The 17957-nt window shown below is 35.5% G+C and overlaps 1 protein-coding gene across 12 annotated transcripts in view; it reads left to right on the forward strand.

Annotated features, from left to right (window-relative positions):
• The window catches only part of RALYL (RALY RNA binding protein like), a 407935-nt gene that overhangs the window by 348979 nt on the left and 40999 nt on the right, over nt 1-17957 (forward strand). For 10 of the 12 annotated variants that reach the window (XM_068672191.1, XM_068672194.1, XM_068672193.1 and 7 more), the window contains one exon: nt 952-984. The exons of the other annotated variants lie outside the window; for them this stretch is intronic. In XM_068672191.1, the coding sequence (XP_068528292.1) occupies nt 952-984 (33 nt within the window). The remainder of the gene's footprint in view (nt 1-951; nt 985-17957) is intronic. 12 annotated transcript variants of the gene reach the window in all.

Consider the following 17957-nt stretch of genomic DNA (forward strand, 5'->3'; position numbering starts at 1 on the left):
GAGGCAGGGTTGCCCCTTCCCAGGTGCAGGAAAAATTTGTTCTTGTTAGACTTCATGCGGTTGGTGATTACCCAGTTCTCCAATAAAAACATAAAGGACGCTCACAAAGCCTCCCAGAGCTGGGCTCAAACCTGCAACCTTGGCCCTTAGCTGGGTGGGAGGTGAGTGTCACAACTGCTGTGCTTTGTAAACCTGATTTTTAAATTCATTCTGGTTGGGTGGAAACTACTAGTAGAAGATGCAAGTGCTGCAGCTTCTCCCAGAGACAGCAGCAACAGCAGGGCTTTCAAAAATGGCACCTTCAAGCACAGATTTTAGAACTGGGCATAATTCTGGGTATACCAAACTGGTGGCATCCAGTTCCAGTGCAAGGCTGGTGATGGCAGATCTGCCACAAGTTTTTACAGTGAAGAAGTGACCATATTATACAAACAGAGGATAACAAAAACACCAAAGAATGTGGGTGTGAAAGACAACAAATCAGGAAAATGCCTAAATCCATACTAAATTTTATATTAAAAAACAAAACAAAGAAAGCAAACAAAACAAAACAAAACAAAACAAAACAGTATCTTCCTTGAATTGTTGTCATCAAGAAAAAATAAATAAATATATATATGAAAAATCCAGAAAGAAGACAAATAATTAATCTTTCATTCTTGTCTTTCCATGTGAATGGATACACAAATCATCTGAATCAGTGAGATTTAAATGGCTCAAGTATACTGCATTGTAAATATTTGATTCCTAAACCAAAGTTCAGTTAGCTACATGGGACTTCTTTAAAGTCAAGCTCCTAGCATAACAGATCTGGCCCTTCCTTTGTCTACAGATTGTGCATTGGTCACCAAATAAATTTGATACTGAAAGTGGCTGTTTGAAATTCATCATATAAATGTTCTGATATACAATAAACATTTATATATTAAATTTATGTTGTTTGCTTGACAGACTTGAATCAAAGGAGCCTTTTCTGTCCGTTGGGTAAGTAGTAAACTGTATATTTCAATGGTTATTTATATAATCATACCATATAATTTATGGAATAACATTGATCATAAACATCCTTTTTCAACATTTTGTTTATTTACTATACCGATTTACTATACCTAATCTTAGAAAATGTATATATCAACATTAATATATATTAAAATGTAGACAGCAGTTGTGGATATCTTCTTTATGAAAACATTACTAAAAAAAACATGTTTTCACTAATCAAAATTGATACAAAATACAAAAATGTAAGAGATAAATGTTGCACCAAAAACTATTTGTTGTTTTTTTGTTTGTTTGTTTGTTTGTTTTTTCACTCATCTTTCAGTCAGAAAGCATTTCAAATATACCACTTATCTAATCCAATGACTGAGGAATTGATAGTTTATTTTAAAATAAAAATTCATTGGTTCTTTAGTAACAGGGGAAAAAATGTAAAATAGAAAATATATTTTAGCTTAATTATAGATCACATTTACAATGATTTACCTATTACAGCTATTAACTCCATAGTTGCATAGCCATGTAAACTGTTATATAGTGTTCATAGTAAAGTAATTAACTTATCTTTCTAAAAACATAGAATCATAGAATCATAGAATATCCTGAGTTGGAAGGGACCCTTAAGGATCATCAAGTCCAACTCTTGACACCGCACAGGTCTACCCAAAAGTTCAGACCATGTGACTAAGTGCACAGTCCAATCTCTTCTTAAATTCAGACAGGCTCGGTGCAGTGACCACTTCCCTGGGGAACCTGTTCCAGTGTGCAACCACCCTCTCTGTGAAGAACCCCCTCCTGATGTCAAGCCTAAATTTCCCCTGCGTCAGCTTAACCCCGTTCCTGCGGGTCCTGTCACTGGTGTTAATGGAGACAAAAAAACAATTTAACATGTTTGTTAAATTGGGATATTCTAAAAACATATCATTCTTTTAAAAAATGTAGTTCATTATGTATATATATGAAAGGTAAATATCCATATTTTACTTCTGAGTTTGAAGTTCACTTTTTATTTACTATTTTCTGTTTAGCTTCTTTAAAACTTTCTTGTTTCCTAATATTTCATTACCATTTCATTGTTCTTCAGAACTGTATCACTTCTCTTCATTCTCCTTTTTCTTGGTTCACAACACCATATATTTCATGCTACCGAGAACATAAACTGCAGATAAAAGATGCCAGTGCAAAATAGCCATTTTAATTAATGGCTTGTTGATGGTAGTTAATACTACCAAGTAATCATCAGTAGCTTCTATATTGTTGTATTGCAGATCAAAATATAATTGCAGATCAAAAAACTGCTACAGGTTCTGAAGTCTGAATTAAAATTAGTGAACAAAGTGTATTCATTATCAACACAGAAACAACATACCACCAGCATATGCAATATTGGGATATGTCCCAGTTTTTGCAGCATAAAGTAACTTTGGCTTGCCTAAGCACATTTTAAATTAATTGTTTGTCATTTCCATTTTCTATCAGGACAAAATCATTGAAGTGTAAAAAAAAAACAAAACTAAGTGTAGTGAAATTCTGATCAAATCTGGGGGGAATGTGGAGAATGAGGAGATGTTCCTGATGTTTTGCATGCTTTGAAATGGCCAAATTCATTACCAAATTCACCCACTTCAGTTATTACCTCTCACTATTCCACTATGCATCTCCTATTATGTAGCTATTATTTTGATGTCTCCACTCCTGTAAGGAAGTGATTAACTTAAACTCTCAACTATTATGATTAAAAAAACAAACAAACAAACAAACAAACAAAAAAACAGGAAGCATATAAAAGGAAATGGTTGTGTTAGTAGTAATAACTAGTAATAGTAATTATCACAAAATAAATAATAAAATAATTTTGTATTTTGTAGCTTGTTCCATGATTTTAAGAATTTTTTTCAACTTTAAGACACTTGCGGATGAGGACCAAGGAGGAAATACTATGTTTTAGATTTGGGTTTGTCTCCAGATGAGACAGGTGGTGGCCATGTTGCAAATGCATGTTACCTTCACATAGTCATTGTATGTGACTTTACTGGTAAACTGGATTCCTCTTAGGAATTGTAATTTGAGTAGACTTAATCTCTTCACAGAACTTCCCAGAAGTTTTCCTGGAATGTACATGAATTATTCTTCTAAAATCATAATGATTGAACATGTAAAAATTAGTCCCCACCTCTGTGCTACTTTTGCCTTTCACAACTCCATTTTCTCAACCCCAAAGGAAGATTTTACCAGAGGCAAGAGCAATGTGCCCTGAAGAAAGGCCTAAGCAAACACACCTTCTCGGTACCGTCAGAGAGATGCTCCTTCTAATCCCACAGTAATCTGGGGATTCATTTTTTCTGGGTATGAGCTATAGTGTTGAGACCTGTATCTAAGGCTTTAACCCACACTAACAACTGCAACAATTGGGCCTTTAAAACAGAGCATTTGTGGAAGAAATAAAATTTAAAATAAAATAAAATAAAATAAAATAAAATAAAATAAAATAAAATAAAATAAAATAAAATAAAATAAAATAAAATAAAATAAAATAAAATAAAATAAAATAAAATAAAATAAAATAAAACAGCAGCTGGGAGAGAAGAGTGAGAAAATGTGAGAGAACCAGGCCTGCAGAGACCAAGGTCAGTGCAGAATGAGTGTAGGAGGTGCTCCAGGAACCAGAGCCAAAGTTCCCCTGAGGTCTGTGGAGAGGCTCATGGTGGAGCATGCTGTCCTCCTGCAGCCCATGGGGTACAATGGTGGAGCAGATCTCCACAATAAATTGCGTGTGATCCCTGTGATGAGTTTGTTTTACCCATGACAGTAATTGGTGAGTGATCTCCCTGACCTTATTCCAAAACTTTTTTTCATGCTATTTTCTCCCCAACCCCCCCCAACCTCCTCCCCATCCTTATGAGGAGGGAAATTGAGAGAGCAGCAAGGTGGAGCTGAGCTAGTTCCTGGTGTGAAACCACCACCCCCACGTTCCTTCACTACCTGCACAAAAGGAGGGAATAATTTTGCACTGAAATAGCAGTAACTTCTTTAATGTAGATCTCTAATGGTAGCAATGGTATTTGGTATATATATATATATAATATATATATATATAATGGTAGTAATCAGGAGCAATTCAATGAGTATGTGATCTATTTATATACAAGTATCTGAATTCAGTGATTTGATTTTGGGCTAGAATACAAAGTTGGATTTAAGATACATAATGTCTTTCTTTGTCTCTTAGAGGTTAAAACAAAATCCTTAGGAAATGCTGAAACCTCTCTTAATAGTTCTGAAGGCTGAGTGTTAATCTGTAGAAGAGCATAATTCTCCCTACCTGTATTATTTCAACACTTCTATGGTTTTGTGTCCTTATTCCACCTTAATGAACAAGATACCAAATTGTCTGGAGTTTTTTTCCTCTTATGCTCATGTAGGGTTAGAGTAAAAAAGAATTTGTGCAGATAACCAGAAGAATTCTTGCCTGAAAGAATTTGCCATCAGAGACAACTGTTCTGTTAAAACGTGAATTTGTTTTTAGGTTAGAAAATGGTTTCATCAAAGTGAAGAGTGCTAACAATGCATCAAATTAACCTCATGCTGAAGTCTTTGAAAGAGTCAGACCTAGATAGACCAAGCAGGTCAAGAAGTAGGAAAAAAAAAAAAAAAAAAGGTACTGCAAAAATGACAGCCCACTTGTACTAAGTTCATCCCACTTTATGATCGGGTGAACAAAGGATGTACAATATGCAAAAAAAAAAAAAAGAAAAACATTTCAAATCACAGAATGGTTGAGGTTGGAAGAAGTGTCTGGAGGTTATCTGGTCCAATCCATGGACTCAAGCATGGATACTTAGACCAGGTTGCCCAGGACCATGTCCAGACAACTTCTGAAGATTTCCAAGGAGACCCTCTCTAGGCAACCTGTGCCATTGCTCAGTCACCTGCACAGTAAGAGCCACCTGACAACAATTTTAAAATGATACACATTTGTTCTCCATATTTAGGGGTTGTTTTTAATAATAATGAAGTACAATTATCCCTTCAACAAGGGATAATTTCTAGATGATTAGATTGATAATCCAGTTCCTAACTATTCAAGTAGTTATTTCATGGAAGCTGATTCCTGGTAACTATCTCCATGTGTAAGATAGTTACACATAGTTACACTCCCTGATAAATTCCAGATAATATCGTGTGCAGATTTGTAATTGATCATCAGTCTGAGCCATAATATTCAAAACTCATTTTGTAGGATAAAGCCATTGTAGTGTCTTATAAAACCTGTAATAGTATTATATTGTCAAGAGAGATCATAATTATTTTGTAACCTTCTTACACAGTAGAAATTTTTTGAATTACTTGTTTGTAGCTAACTGCAATCCTATGTAGAAATAACATCTAGACTTTAATTTAAAAAGGTAGTTAAAATTAAATTCCTTTTGTTAGGAATTAATCAGTCTACTTCCAAAATATTCAGGTTCTTTCAATTCATGGCTAGAGCTTTTTTTCAGACACTAGGTTATAAGCCACAAAGGAGAATGTAGACACATCATCTCTTGTACAACAAATACCATAACACTTCTCCCCATTGTGATTATCAGATAACACCAGCAAAAGGAGCAGACATTTTTCCTTCTGTTCCCATCTGACTTTTGAAGACAGATAACTCAGAAAATTTTCTTTCAGTGGAATGAAAAATAGAAAAAGAAGATATAGTGAAAGCATTTTGCACTGTTAACATTAAACCAACGACACTACCAAGATTAAAGTAATTTTGTAACTGTCATTCTTATGCAGGTATTCAGGAGTTGCACTTACATGAAAAGTGTGGGAGGACTGCACACACTTGATAATTATTTAAACTTTGGTCACAAGCAGTAGTCAGGAGACTACCTGTGATGAGGCTGTCCAAGTAGTCCCCAGAGAGACAGCAGGGATCTGAGGGCCATTAGCTCATATGGAAAGCTGTGAATTTTTATGTGGAAGATGCTGAAAATCTATATGCTTTAATTTCAAGCCATATTACTAATACACTTCTCTTCCAGTAATTTACTCAGAACCATAAGAATTAAGCTATACATAATTACTTTCTTTCAGTTTTTACAATACTCTGAAACAGTGGGTGAATGATCAGTTTTATAAATTTATAAAAGTTTGTTGTTTGTTTTTTCTTTAAGATACTTCTGAAGAAGAGATTATGAAGTCACAGTAATACATGCTGGCCTGTTACAGCTAGTCCATTTCTTAGTGTTTTTGTGTCATTGCTCAGTGTTTAAAGATTCCAGATGAGTTTTTCTGCTCATCTGTAATCCAAAAAATTTCTCTTTGGTCTCTCTATTTTCCTGATCTTTTTCCTTCTACTCCCTTTATACTTTCACACACACAAATATATATATATCACTTAGAAATATACTAATATATTTGGAAAAAAAAAAAAAAGTATTTTCTTAATTCTATTAACTTTTATTAGAAACAAATGCAAAAAATATGAACCTTAATAAATTCCTTTTCCCCTCTCTGATCTTAATTACATCAGCAATAATGTGATTCATCATCAAGAAAGGCAACAGAGCATGAGATCACTTTTTTCTCTTCTGGTTATTCTGTTTGCCTTTCCCTTTTATTTACTGTCTGTAATTTCTGTCATCCAAAAATACCATTACTATTTCTAAGAAAACAATATATATTGAGGTCATTTATGTTCTGGGTTAATGTTCGACTGTTCCTCAGTACTAAGTATCTGCAGTCTTACATGTACCTATGTACAAAGTGGGATGGTCTCTAGAAGAGGGAAAATTATCTTTAGGAGAATGTTTCCAAAATAAGGTAAGGAAGAATAAATATTTTAGAAGAAAAGGAGAAGGGAAGGGAAGGGAAGGGAAGGGAAGGGAAGGGAAGGGAAGGGAAGGGAAGGGAAGGGAAGGGAAGGGAAGGGAAGGGAAGGGAAGGGAAGGGAAGGGAAGGGAAGGGAAGGGAAGGGAAGGGAAGGGAAGGGAAGGGAAGGGAAGGGAAGGGAAGGGAAGGGAAGGGAAGGGAAGGGAAGGGAAGGGAAGGGAAGGGAAGGGAAGGGAAGGGAAGGGAAGGGAAGGGAAGGGAAGGGAAGGGAAGGGAAGGGAAGGGAAGGGAAGGGAAGGGAAGGGAAGGGAAGGGAAGGGAAGGGAAGGGAAGGGAAGGGAAGAAATATTGCAGAAACATAAGAATATAATAGAAAGTCCAGAGGAAAAAAAAAAATACAAAAAAAAGCAAAAAGGGAGATATTTTCTTACAATGGGAGGGAAGGAGAGAAGAAGGTTAGGAGAGGAAGGAAGGAAGGAAGGAAGGAAGGAAGGAAGGAAGGAAGGAAGGAAGGAAGGAAGGAAGGAAGGAAGGAAGGAAGGAAGGAAGGAAGGAAGGAAGGAAGGAAGGAAGGAAGGAAGGAAGGAAGGAAGGAAAGAAGGAAGGAAGGAAGGAAGGAAGGAAGGGAGGGAGGGAGGGAGGGAGGGAGGAAGGAAGGGAGGGAGGGAGGGAGGGAGGGAGGGAGGGAGGAAGGAAGGGAGGGAGGAAGGGAGGAAGGAAGGGAGGAAGGAAGGGAGGGAGGGAGGAAGGACAATTTTTTCAGAGTATGAAGTCTTACTGTGCAACAGCACTATTTACTTCAAACACATTATTGTTTTTTTTTTGTTTGTTTTTCTGTTTTGGTTGGTTGGTTGGTTTGGTTTGGTTTTTGGTTTTGTTTTATTTTAAACAATCAATAGTCACTGCTCTAGGAGTTGCTAAATCAGTGCGGAGAGTTGTGGGTTAGCACAGTACTATCCCTTCCTATTTCTTCAGCATTGCTCCTTAGCCCACCAGTCTCTATGGGCTGCTGCAAATACACACAGCTGACCCTGGCAGGCTAGCAGGCACATGAAATGATTTCATAAAGACCTAACTCCATACTCACAAGAACACTTCTGAAAATTGCTAGGAGAGTTTTTCAACCTTAGTACAGCTATTGCAGGCTTTCTTTATTTTCACAGCTTTCCTGATCATTTTGAAGAAGTTCTAATTCAATATCTTTCCTTTGATAAATGTAATGAAAAATGCAATAACTTTAAAGTTTGATGTTTTGAGTCTATGATGCTGTTCAAATCAGTTGACCTGTAGTTGCTCATTGCTGTTCACACTGCATTGTTTTTACTATTTTTGTATAACAATTGAAACCCTTCTTAAAATTAAATTCCCAGTGTGTTAGGCTTTGTACAAATATTCAGAGAATTTCTGATGGCCGATCCCTGTGATTCAATGTTTGAAATCAGCTTAATTTTTTAATAGCAAGTGAGATCTGAGATTTGTCTATCTACCTAACATGCTATTAACTTTTTTGCCTTTTCTATCAGAATCAGCCCCACGGCTTTTTCCAAAGAGATGTTTTTCTTTGGAAGTTGACAACCCATGATCATAATAGCAAAGAGCAAGTTGTCTTGCTTCAGAAGTTATTGCTCTAGACCAGTCTCTATCTATGCTGGCTTTCAAAAATGACTTGGTGCTTTAAACTTTGACATTCTCTTAAGAAGCCCTATTAAGATCACTTCTAAATATCCTAATTTAGGTTTTGTTTTATCTCTTCTTACCCTTCTGTTTAAAAGCAAATATAACAAAAGCAAATATAACATACCAAAAAACAAGACACACGTCAAACAGTGCTAACTCTTCTGGCCAACTGGCTAGTAAGAAAGAAGAAAATTAGGGAGACAGATGAAAGAACATAGTATTACCTAGAGGTTTTTCTAACACAATTTTTCTTTGCAATATAAAATTCTGAAACATATAAAATTCTGAAACATTTTAAAAAGGTCATGTTTTCCCTTCTTGTGTTCTCACTACAGTATGTAACCATGCTTTCTGAGTATAAAGAGGATTGTCTTTTCTCTTCCCTGTTGCAGAGGTTGTGTTGAGGGAGATGAAGGTTACTGATGTGAACAGTGATAGGGAGAGGAAGATTTTTTTTTCTTAATTCTATACTGGTTTTACCTTTGATAATTTCACTACAGTGTTGTGTAAAGATAACTGCATCGCAAGAGTTGATGGTGGAAGAAATGGAAGATATCTTCCAGAGAGGTTCTTGTGTCCCCATCCACTGAGGTTTTCAAGTGCAGCTAGGAAAAGCCACAGCTCACCTGGTCTAGCCCTGGATATAATTCCACTTCGGGCAGGAGGCTGGACCAGAAATCATCTAGAAGTGCCTTCCAGCTCTATGAATAGGCAGGGAAGGCATGTGACATTGCTATTGGACACATGGCAGCATGCAGTGATACTTTCAGCCTCAGACTCTCTTCTGTAAGATCAGAAGAATAGCCAATCATTCCAACGTATTAAGTTTATTTATAGGAGAGGCACATCAGAGAGGAGCATTGTTAACAGAGCAAATTGGAGCTCATACTTCCCTCTCATATTTGTTACATGTTCTTAAAAGTTATTAAGCTTCAAGCTAGAAGACATTGTCTGTAGTATTGTTCCATCAATGGCCTTGTGTATGATACTAAAGAATGATAAAACACGGCTTGCCTTATTGCATTGCCCAGATATACATTAGCATGCTCGTTTGAAATAAATCAAGATCAGAACATGTTTTGATACAAGGCAAAATTTCAGTTGACAAGATAAGTCATTTCATAGTTTTCTACAAATTTAGTTTAACCTGAGAGTCCAGAGAAATCAGAACCCATCTACAGACCACTTTGCACCTACGTCATTATCATGCCTTTACACACCTTAATTTGAAAAGAAATAGGGTTGTATTTATAGCATTTAGGTTCATATTCAATATGTTCTGCTTATCCAAACTGCTGTAGAATTTGAGAATGAGGGTGTTGGTTTGGGCTTTTTTTTTTTTCCCCTTAGTTCCAACTATAAACTATGGTTCAAAAGCAATTAGCAGTTATTCATTGAGTTTGGGTTTGCTTGTTTCTTTTTTATCTCATAGTCAGGCTGAGTTCTTTGAATTTTTATCATTCTTCAGGCTAAAATGCAGATCTGCTGACATCAGCCACGCACTTTCCCATTGGTGCACACATATAGCTGTAACAGGTTGTAACAATTTTGCTGAAAAAAATGAATTAGGTAATAGACCGTCTTGCCACTACTGTGCCAAGAGATTTATTGCTAACACGTTTAATTAATTACTTTTATTTGTAAAGTCTTCAATTTTAGTTCTGAATTCATGTGAGGATTAGTCTTGTTCAATAAAAATAATTTCTTCACAATCACATGTTAGAGTAGAATTAAAAGCTGGAGTATGTGCCTTAAATGTGAAGTAGGAAAGTCAGAGTAGAACTGTCATGCATGAACAGCAACTTGTAGTTTGTACTGCCATGGTAGTGATTCTGTAGCTAAAGCTAAAGCATCTTTTTAATTTAAAAAGTATACAGCCATTTCCAACAAATAGTTACTGATTTTTTTTCCTTTTCACTTGATTGTGATGTCTTATACCAAAAACAAACAAACGAACAAAAAACAAACTTTTCTGAACTCTCTCACCCTTGGACCTTGCTGACCTAGTAAGATTGGGAGGCTGAATTAGCTGTTGTCCCATAGTACTAGTATCAAATATTTTCATAGTCAGACAGATAGACCCTAGAAAGTACTTGTAAGTCACAGCAAATTAGAATTTTTATCAAAAGCAATCATTTACCAAAAACGTACCTACTAGTGTTGTCCTCATTTATTCTCTTTCCACTTAAATCAAGGGATAGAAAATAAATATGGGTTTTCGGCAACACTATGAACAACAAGTAGTCAAAATGAAAAATTACCAGTTTTCAGATGGCATTTTTTCTATGAACTATTTGTTGACTATCCGAAAATAATGAACGCCTTTCACAGAAATTAGGATCAATACATACAGGAGGAAAAACGAAGCATTTCTCAAGTAATGTAATTCTTACTGCAGAGCTATGCCTTTCAGTCATACATGATGTACAGGAGGATATGCAAATTATATCTTCTAAGGCAGTGGAATTAGTGAAACAAAACTGTAGGTTTTTATTGCAGCTTATGTAGCAGTATTGTGCCAAAGTGTTCACATTTCTTTAGTAGAGATGGAAATACCAGAGAGGTGTTGAATAAGGTTTTGTTTCCTTGCAAAACTAATCTTTTTATACACATGCACGCATGCACACATATTAATCATGATTACATTTTAAATCTAGAATCAAATACCATTTGGTTTCAAGCAGACCTTGTCTAGATGTCAGTAGTTAGGTATATTTCATGTTCTGGCTGATATTTTATAGACTATAAAACTGTCTTTCTGTGTAGAGCATTCATAGAAAAATAACATTCTAGTCATGTAAGTCATATAAGGGTGAGTAATGGTAATGTGGTTTTGCAGAAAGAAAGGAAAAATTGTGTGAGAGGAGTTTAGCAAGATACAAGAAGGAGGAGAGAGAGAGAAACATTAACAGTTTCAATTCCTTCACAGCATTGTGGTTTGGGAAGAGATGCTGGAGGCAATTCTGAGAACCAAATTGTTATGGTAGGTTAATTCAATAGACTATAAAAAAACAAAATTAGTCTAAGATGTGTCTGTACTGTTAACTTCTAATGTACATTTCCCAAAGTGATAAAACACTTGAAATGAAACTTTCTATAAATGTTTACTAGCGCTGATGCATACCAGTGCAAGAACAGCCCTAGTCTGACAAGAAGAACCACTCAGCTCAGAGTGGTTCTTCCACTCTAAAAATAGAGTCCTATTTTTAATTTTTATATACATACAATCATCATTCCCAAGTTTGGTAAGACTAAACAAGAATTCATAAATGTTCTTCTCAAACAGGAATAGAATGTATTTTAAATTCTCATTTTGTGGCCATTGAATGTGATGTCTTATGCACAAACATTGGTATTATGTTCTTAACAGACAATAACAAATAGTTAATGAAACTGGTCTACTATTGGAGGGAAGTTGCTAAAATGTGAATCTGTGCAACTGTTTCTTTGGAGCTTAAGACTCATATGAATGTCTTGCAATATCCAGGGAGTGGAAGAGAGAAGGTGGAGGGAAGTTCATATAAAATAAATACTGAACTCCCCATTATTTTTTTTAATATAACTGTCAAACTGTAAATCATTAATTTGACTTCAGTTACACTACCAAATTGTGTGAGAGTAACATGATTTCAAAAGGTGATGACTGTATTTTAAGGAACTTAGGGAAAAACAGGTTAAATCTGAAGCCAGATACATAACCTGATTAAACTCGTCACCAGATATGTGAATCCAAAATTATTGAATGAGGAAGAAATTAAAAATATAATATCATGTATTGTCAGATGGCCTCGAGGTAAATCCTAGAGCAGAACAAGCCCTTACAGAGTGGAAGTAACTAGAAAGAAATGGACCACTTAAAGCAGTACACAGCTTGCACTGTCTTCCCCATACAACCAGAAAGCAGAAGTACAACTGTATTAGGAAACTTGAGAAAGATCCCTCCCTAAGCTGGAAAGACATTCCAGTTCATATGTATTTTCTTAAAAAAGGTGTGGAACTTCAGTTATTTTCCATCATACACAGCCAGCTCAACACTAGAGGGTTGATAAGCCAAGTGGCGAGCCTTGAAAGTCTGTTGACGCTAGAACATGCTAAAAAAAAAAAAAAAATCGTTATGGAGCTTCTGTAAGGAGAATAAGGTATTTTGGCTACCCTTGCCATATACATAACCTGTCTCTGCAAATTAGAAAAAAATATGTAGAAAGTTTTCAACTAGATGAATCATACTCTAGTCATGTCAGTGTGACAAGAAATCAGAAGCTCTAAGTCATGTTCAGAGTTGTATAAGGAAACAACAATACCAATAGCATGAGAATTCACCAGGCTGTTTTGCCACACATTAGACCTGGATGAATCATCTGGGACACAAAAAACTCTTTCCCTTATGCAAAAAAATATAATGGAAAAAATCCATAAGTGTTTTTAAAATTAATAGTTATATCTGATCCCTTGATTTCCACAACCTTATTATGGATTTACTGTGAGGTAGTTTAGAGTGGTGCCATTTGAATTCTCTTCTGTAACTCAAAAGGTCTTACACTGTTATTCCAGAAATTCCTTAGCTTGTGATCTTTTTATTCCTTTATAGAAAAGAAATCTTGCTTTCTTCACTGTGTATATAGAAAGTGAACAGACATGCCTTTCCAGAACACCGAAGTATTAAGAGGCACAGATTTGTCAGGAAGCAAGGGAAGTGTAGGCAACACTGTTAGCAGTGGTCTAGAGGATACACAACTAGTTGTGTGATGCACAGTCACACTTCCACTCATCTCTGTTGAGGCTGGAATTGAGTCTGGTCCTGTGCCGAGGTAGAGATCCATATGCCCTTTCCTTGTCCATCTATCATGGAAATTATGGCACAACTGGTCAGGAGTACAAGAATGCTTTCACAGATTCACGGTATCTGTTATTTCCATTTACCTTGTAACTTCACTTGCAAAATGTACTCTTGGAATGGACAGTAAAAATAGCCAGTACATCTTGTTTTTACAAGCCATACTCATGACACTGACAGTTCTTTTTATTTTGCTGTTTTAAACTTTGAGTTATTCAATCAAAAAATAATAATAATAATAAAATAAAATATGTGTGTAAATTTATTGTAAATAAGAACAGAATTAAATTTAATTTAAACCATCTTTACAGTTTTAGAAGAGGAGGAGAGAAAAGTATGTAACAATTTTCTAGATATATTATTTTTCTTTATATAAACTCTGACATTGTCACAATGTAATTGATTAATCTTTCGTGAACTGTGCCTTTCTTTTTCATTCAGTGCTTCTAAGACTGCTTCTCTGGAAAGTACATAAAGTTTCCAGAGATCTGTTTTTGTAATCTTAAGTGGTTAGTCTTTCAGCTCCAGTGCTACCAGTGTGATTTTAATTTATCAATCTGCTGTTCAGTAGAATGTCGTAGAAACACTTCAAAGCCTAAACCCATCACTTATTCCTACACCTGTCAATGAGAGCCTTCTGTACTTGTCAAACCAAGTTAAATGACACTCCTGCAATGTATACAATATTGCTAATAAATTGGATAATCAATCACATGTGCATGGTTTGACAGTAGTACCTTGAATACACTGAATTTAAAATGCATTTTTAAGAAGCAAGACTCATTATTCTTGTACTAGGAAAAAGAAAAAAAGAGGAAAAAAAAAAAAAAAAAAACACATATGGGCATCAAGAATTTCCTAGTCAATCTATACAATTAAAGGACACCTTGGGAAATGGTTCAGCCACTTGACACTGGAAAGCTTTTTCATTACCTTAGTATAATGTTCCCATGAGAAACATAAGTAATTCGAGATTACTTTAGATGACAGAAAATACTTTAACAGCCAGAGGAGAAAGGACAGGGAAACATTAAGTAGATTTATTCAGGTTTCTTTCTGTAGAAAAGCTACATTGCAGTATTTTGTTTTTAAAAAGCATCAGGCTAACAATGTTAAGTATGGACTGTCCCTGCAGGCACAAGAAGTAGTTTTTGCTAGGAGTAATACTGAGCATTTAGTAGTACAGAAAATTGTTTGGGCTAAATTTCACCTTGAACTTCCGTTATCACTCATGCTATTTGGCTGCCATAAATCACTCCCAGATGATCTCCAGAGTCTGAATATTAATCTTGATGTCTTCACTATCATGTGCTTTCCTTAATCCTCTACAGGGAAAGGTCTAAATGACTAAATTACTTGATTGTGCATGGGCTGTTTTGAACATTTGCCCAGGTTTTGCATCAAATTCAGGTTGGAGAGTAAGTTCAGAAATTACCCCAAAATACATTTCATTGGGAAAATAGTTTGGGGGAGAGAGGACAAGCATAAAGAAGGGAAGTACTGAAGATGAAAAAAAAATACAGCCTAATCATATTGCAGATAAATTCTGCCTAGTGCCTCCAGAATGATACTTTGATGAGTACAGGAAATGACGTACTGTGTGTAAGTCAAACTACTTTACAAGTTTGACTTACACAAGTACACAAGTTTGGCTTGGGAAAAATGTACCACTTTGGACTAAGATTTCCCAACAGCTTTTCAGTTTTACAGAAAATAAAATAATCATAATCATAATCTCCATTTACAGTACTATATTCCTTTCTGTACTTTTTAATATCTGATTCAACACCTTCCCACCTCAGAAAAGTAAATAAATAAACAAAAAATCCAAAGCAACAACAAAAGAAAACAGATACTATCTTGAACTTATTAATTGAGTGGACACACAGGATAAGAATAATATTTCATTAACTTTACAAAATTATTATGAAGATTGATCTGTAATTGAAATATGCAAATAGTAGGTTATATCTAATTATTTGCCATTTTGGGACAAGTATTTAGGTGTTAAGCTGTTTTTGTTGTTGTTGTTTTTAACCTTACCTATTTGCCATCATAACTGCAATATGGAAATGAATGTAAAATACTTTTCTGTAATGACTTGTCCTCATCTGGCTTCCTCTTTTTTTTTTTTCTTTTTTTTTTTTCCTGTAAACCTAAAAGAATTTGTTAGCTGAAGGAATCACTGACAAAATTTTGTTAGCAACAAGCAGACTCTGGAGACTATTGTCTTTCTCTGCAGAATATACGGCCTAAACTGCAAAACAAAATGCCCTTTCAATTCTACCAGCATTTTCAACCTTAACTAATATTAAGATTGGATTATTTATAAATTAAAGGTAGGATTCAGCCCACACATTCCCCTAGCTTTGGAAATGTAGTGAGTTAATCAATTAACAGGTTAATTAGCATCATTTAAATTATTTGGGGAATATAGGTAACCATCCACTGAAAAGTGGCCTGAAGTCTCTGCTATTTTTTTTTCAACAGCTCACTGAAGTCATTGCAGTCTGACTGATTTTCTAACAGGAAAACTTTCCATCTCCCATTGCTTATTCCCCAAATCATCTAGTTATGCTCTCTTCAACTTTTTTTTTTTTTTTTTTTTTTTTTTTTTTTATATCATGCCAGCTTAGACTGATTCTCTTTTGCACTCAACAGGAGCAATTTCTAGCACTCTTTTTACATGACAAGAGAAATGATTTTACAAGTGACTGGAATACTAGATTCAACCATTACATTGATATATGTCTCCTAAAAAGAATTTGATTGAAGGAATATTGCTTTTGTATTTAATATTTTTATCCAGCCCTGACAACACAGAAGCAATTGGCAGTATAAATGGTGATAGTACTGTCAATTGAATTAAGATACATTATGCCTGGTTTGTCAACATTTATGATTTAGAAATACATCTCTGTACCTATGGAAAGAAAAAGTGATATTAGCTAAGGGTGACTCACATGCAAGACAAAATACCTTGTTGCCATGAAAATAGCATAAGCTCTTTCTGCTGTTCTGCATTAACTCTTCTAAAATCAGAATAACTTCACTGCAGTTAGTTACACTAACTAGTGCTGGGAGCAAAGTAAATTAAAACAGGGTGTGGCTGTTAGTTTGTAAATATCTACCAATGGGCATACAACAAAGAATGCAAGAAAAGCTACATTGTGACAATATATTTTCAATATACGATATCATCAAATAAAGACATAACATCTAGAAGTTTCAGAGATGCAAAAGTGTAATTTTGCATTTGCCTAACTGACATATGCAACTGCAGATGTGAATAGGACAGTTGAATGTATACAGCATTATAGCTCTGAAAATCTGGTCTTTGGGGAATGCTTTATTCTTCAGGCACACTGAATTTAAAGCAGGCTAATAGTTAAGTGAGATGAAGCTAAAAGGGACAATTTGTACAAGATTGTCTTGTTGATACTGGGTTAGAAAAAGCAACTACGACTTTTGCTTAACAGAAACACATTTTATTGATGAGTTTTCCTAGCCTCAGTGTGAGCATTAGGATGTCTTACTGTCTTCTGCCTTAATAGTAGCAGCATGCACACAGGTCTGCTGCTAAAGCTGCAGAGGTGGCATATGTTTGTGGGTAAGTAATCTGCCTGTTTACAGCGTCATTATGAAACTGCTGACTCCACCAGTTCACAGGCTTGTTTAAACCTTTCTCTGCTTCTGACTTGCTGAGTGTTTGGTATTCCACACTGCACGAGTGATTTCTTGCAGCCTCCATAACACAGGTTGGTGGGTTGCTAAGGAATAACTCTCAAGAGGTTAAAAGCCCTGCAGTCACCTTGATCTCAGTGCCAATGATTATCTGTGCTAATTTTCTGCTTCATTTTTTATACCACAGCACTGAGCAAAGCTTATGTCTGTCCCTTTGCATAAGTGCAAATAATTACATCTGTACATAGAGAGATGTACTAGTTGCTTTCACAGTGTAATTTCTTCATCATATCATTACAAGTGAAACATTGTCATTCAACTTAAAAATAAAAAAATAAAAAAGTTAAAAGGACATTGATATTGATTTGAAAATCAGGAGATTTATTTCTCCTAGGTCATCCATTTGGGGTTCTTTTCTTTGCCTGTGGCTCGCAGCCTTTACAGTACACATGCAAGACAACTGCTTCAGAATGAAGAGCACTAGGAGTTGCCTTCATAAAACCCCAGACCTCTAACAGTTTCACATGATGTCTTGTATCCATGGGCTGTTAACCCAGCAGTCAAAGCAAAGGGCACTTAATCCCAGTTAACACTGCTACTGCATTGCCTGTGCAGTAAAGTTTTACTCTATGTCTGCAGGTAAAGTTTTAGAGAGGGAAAAACAGATCCAGACCATGGGTATAATCAAGGATCCACAACAAGATTTTCCAAAGCTTTAGACCTACACTCCTTTATCATTCCTATTCCATAAGGACCAGCGCTTACAGATAAAGGTTCTACAATGCTATTCTCCTTCCATTATTTTAATAGATAGCATAGAAGAATAAATGTCTTATCTCCATGAGCAATTCAGCCACCTTTCTTTAAGAGAACTAATGAGAAAATGAAAGAAAGAAGTGAACCCTTTCCTCTCTTGAGAGCTCACAGTAGTCCATTCACA

The sequence above is a fragment of the Anas acuta genome, chromosome 2 (assembly GCF_963932015.1).
Source record: "Anas acuta chromosome 2, bAnaAcu1.1, whole genome shotgun sequence".
NCBI classification, from domain to species: domain Eukaryota; kingdom Metazoa; phylum Chordata; class Aves; order Anseriformes; family Anatidae; genus Anas; species Anas acuta.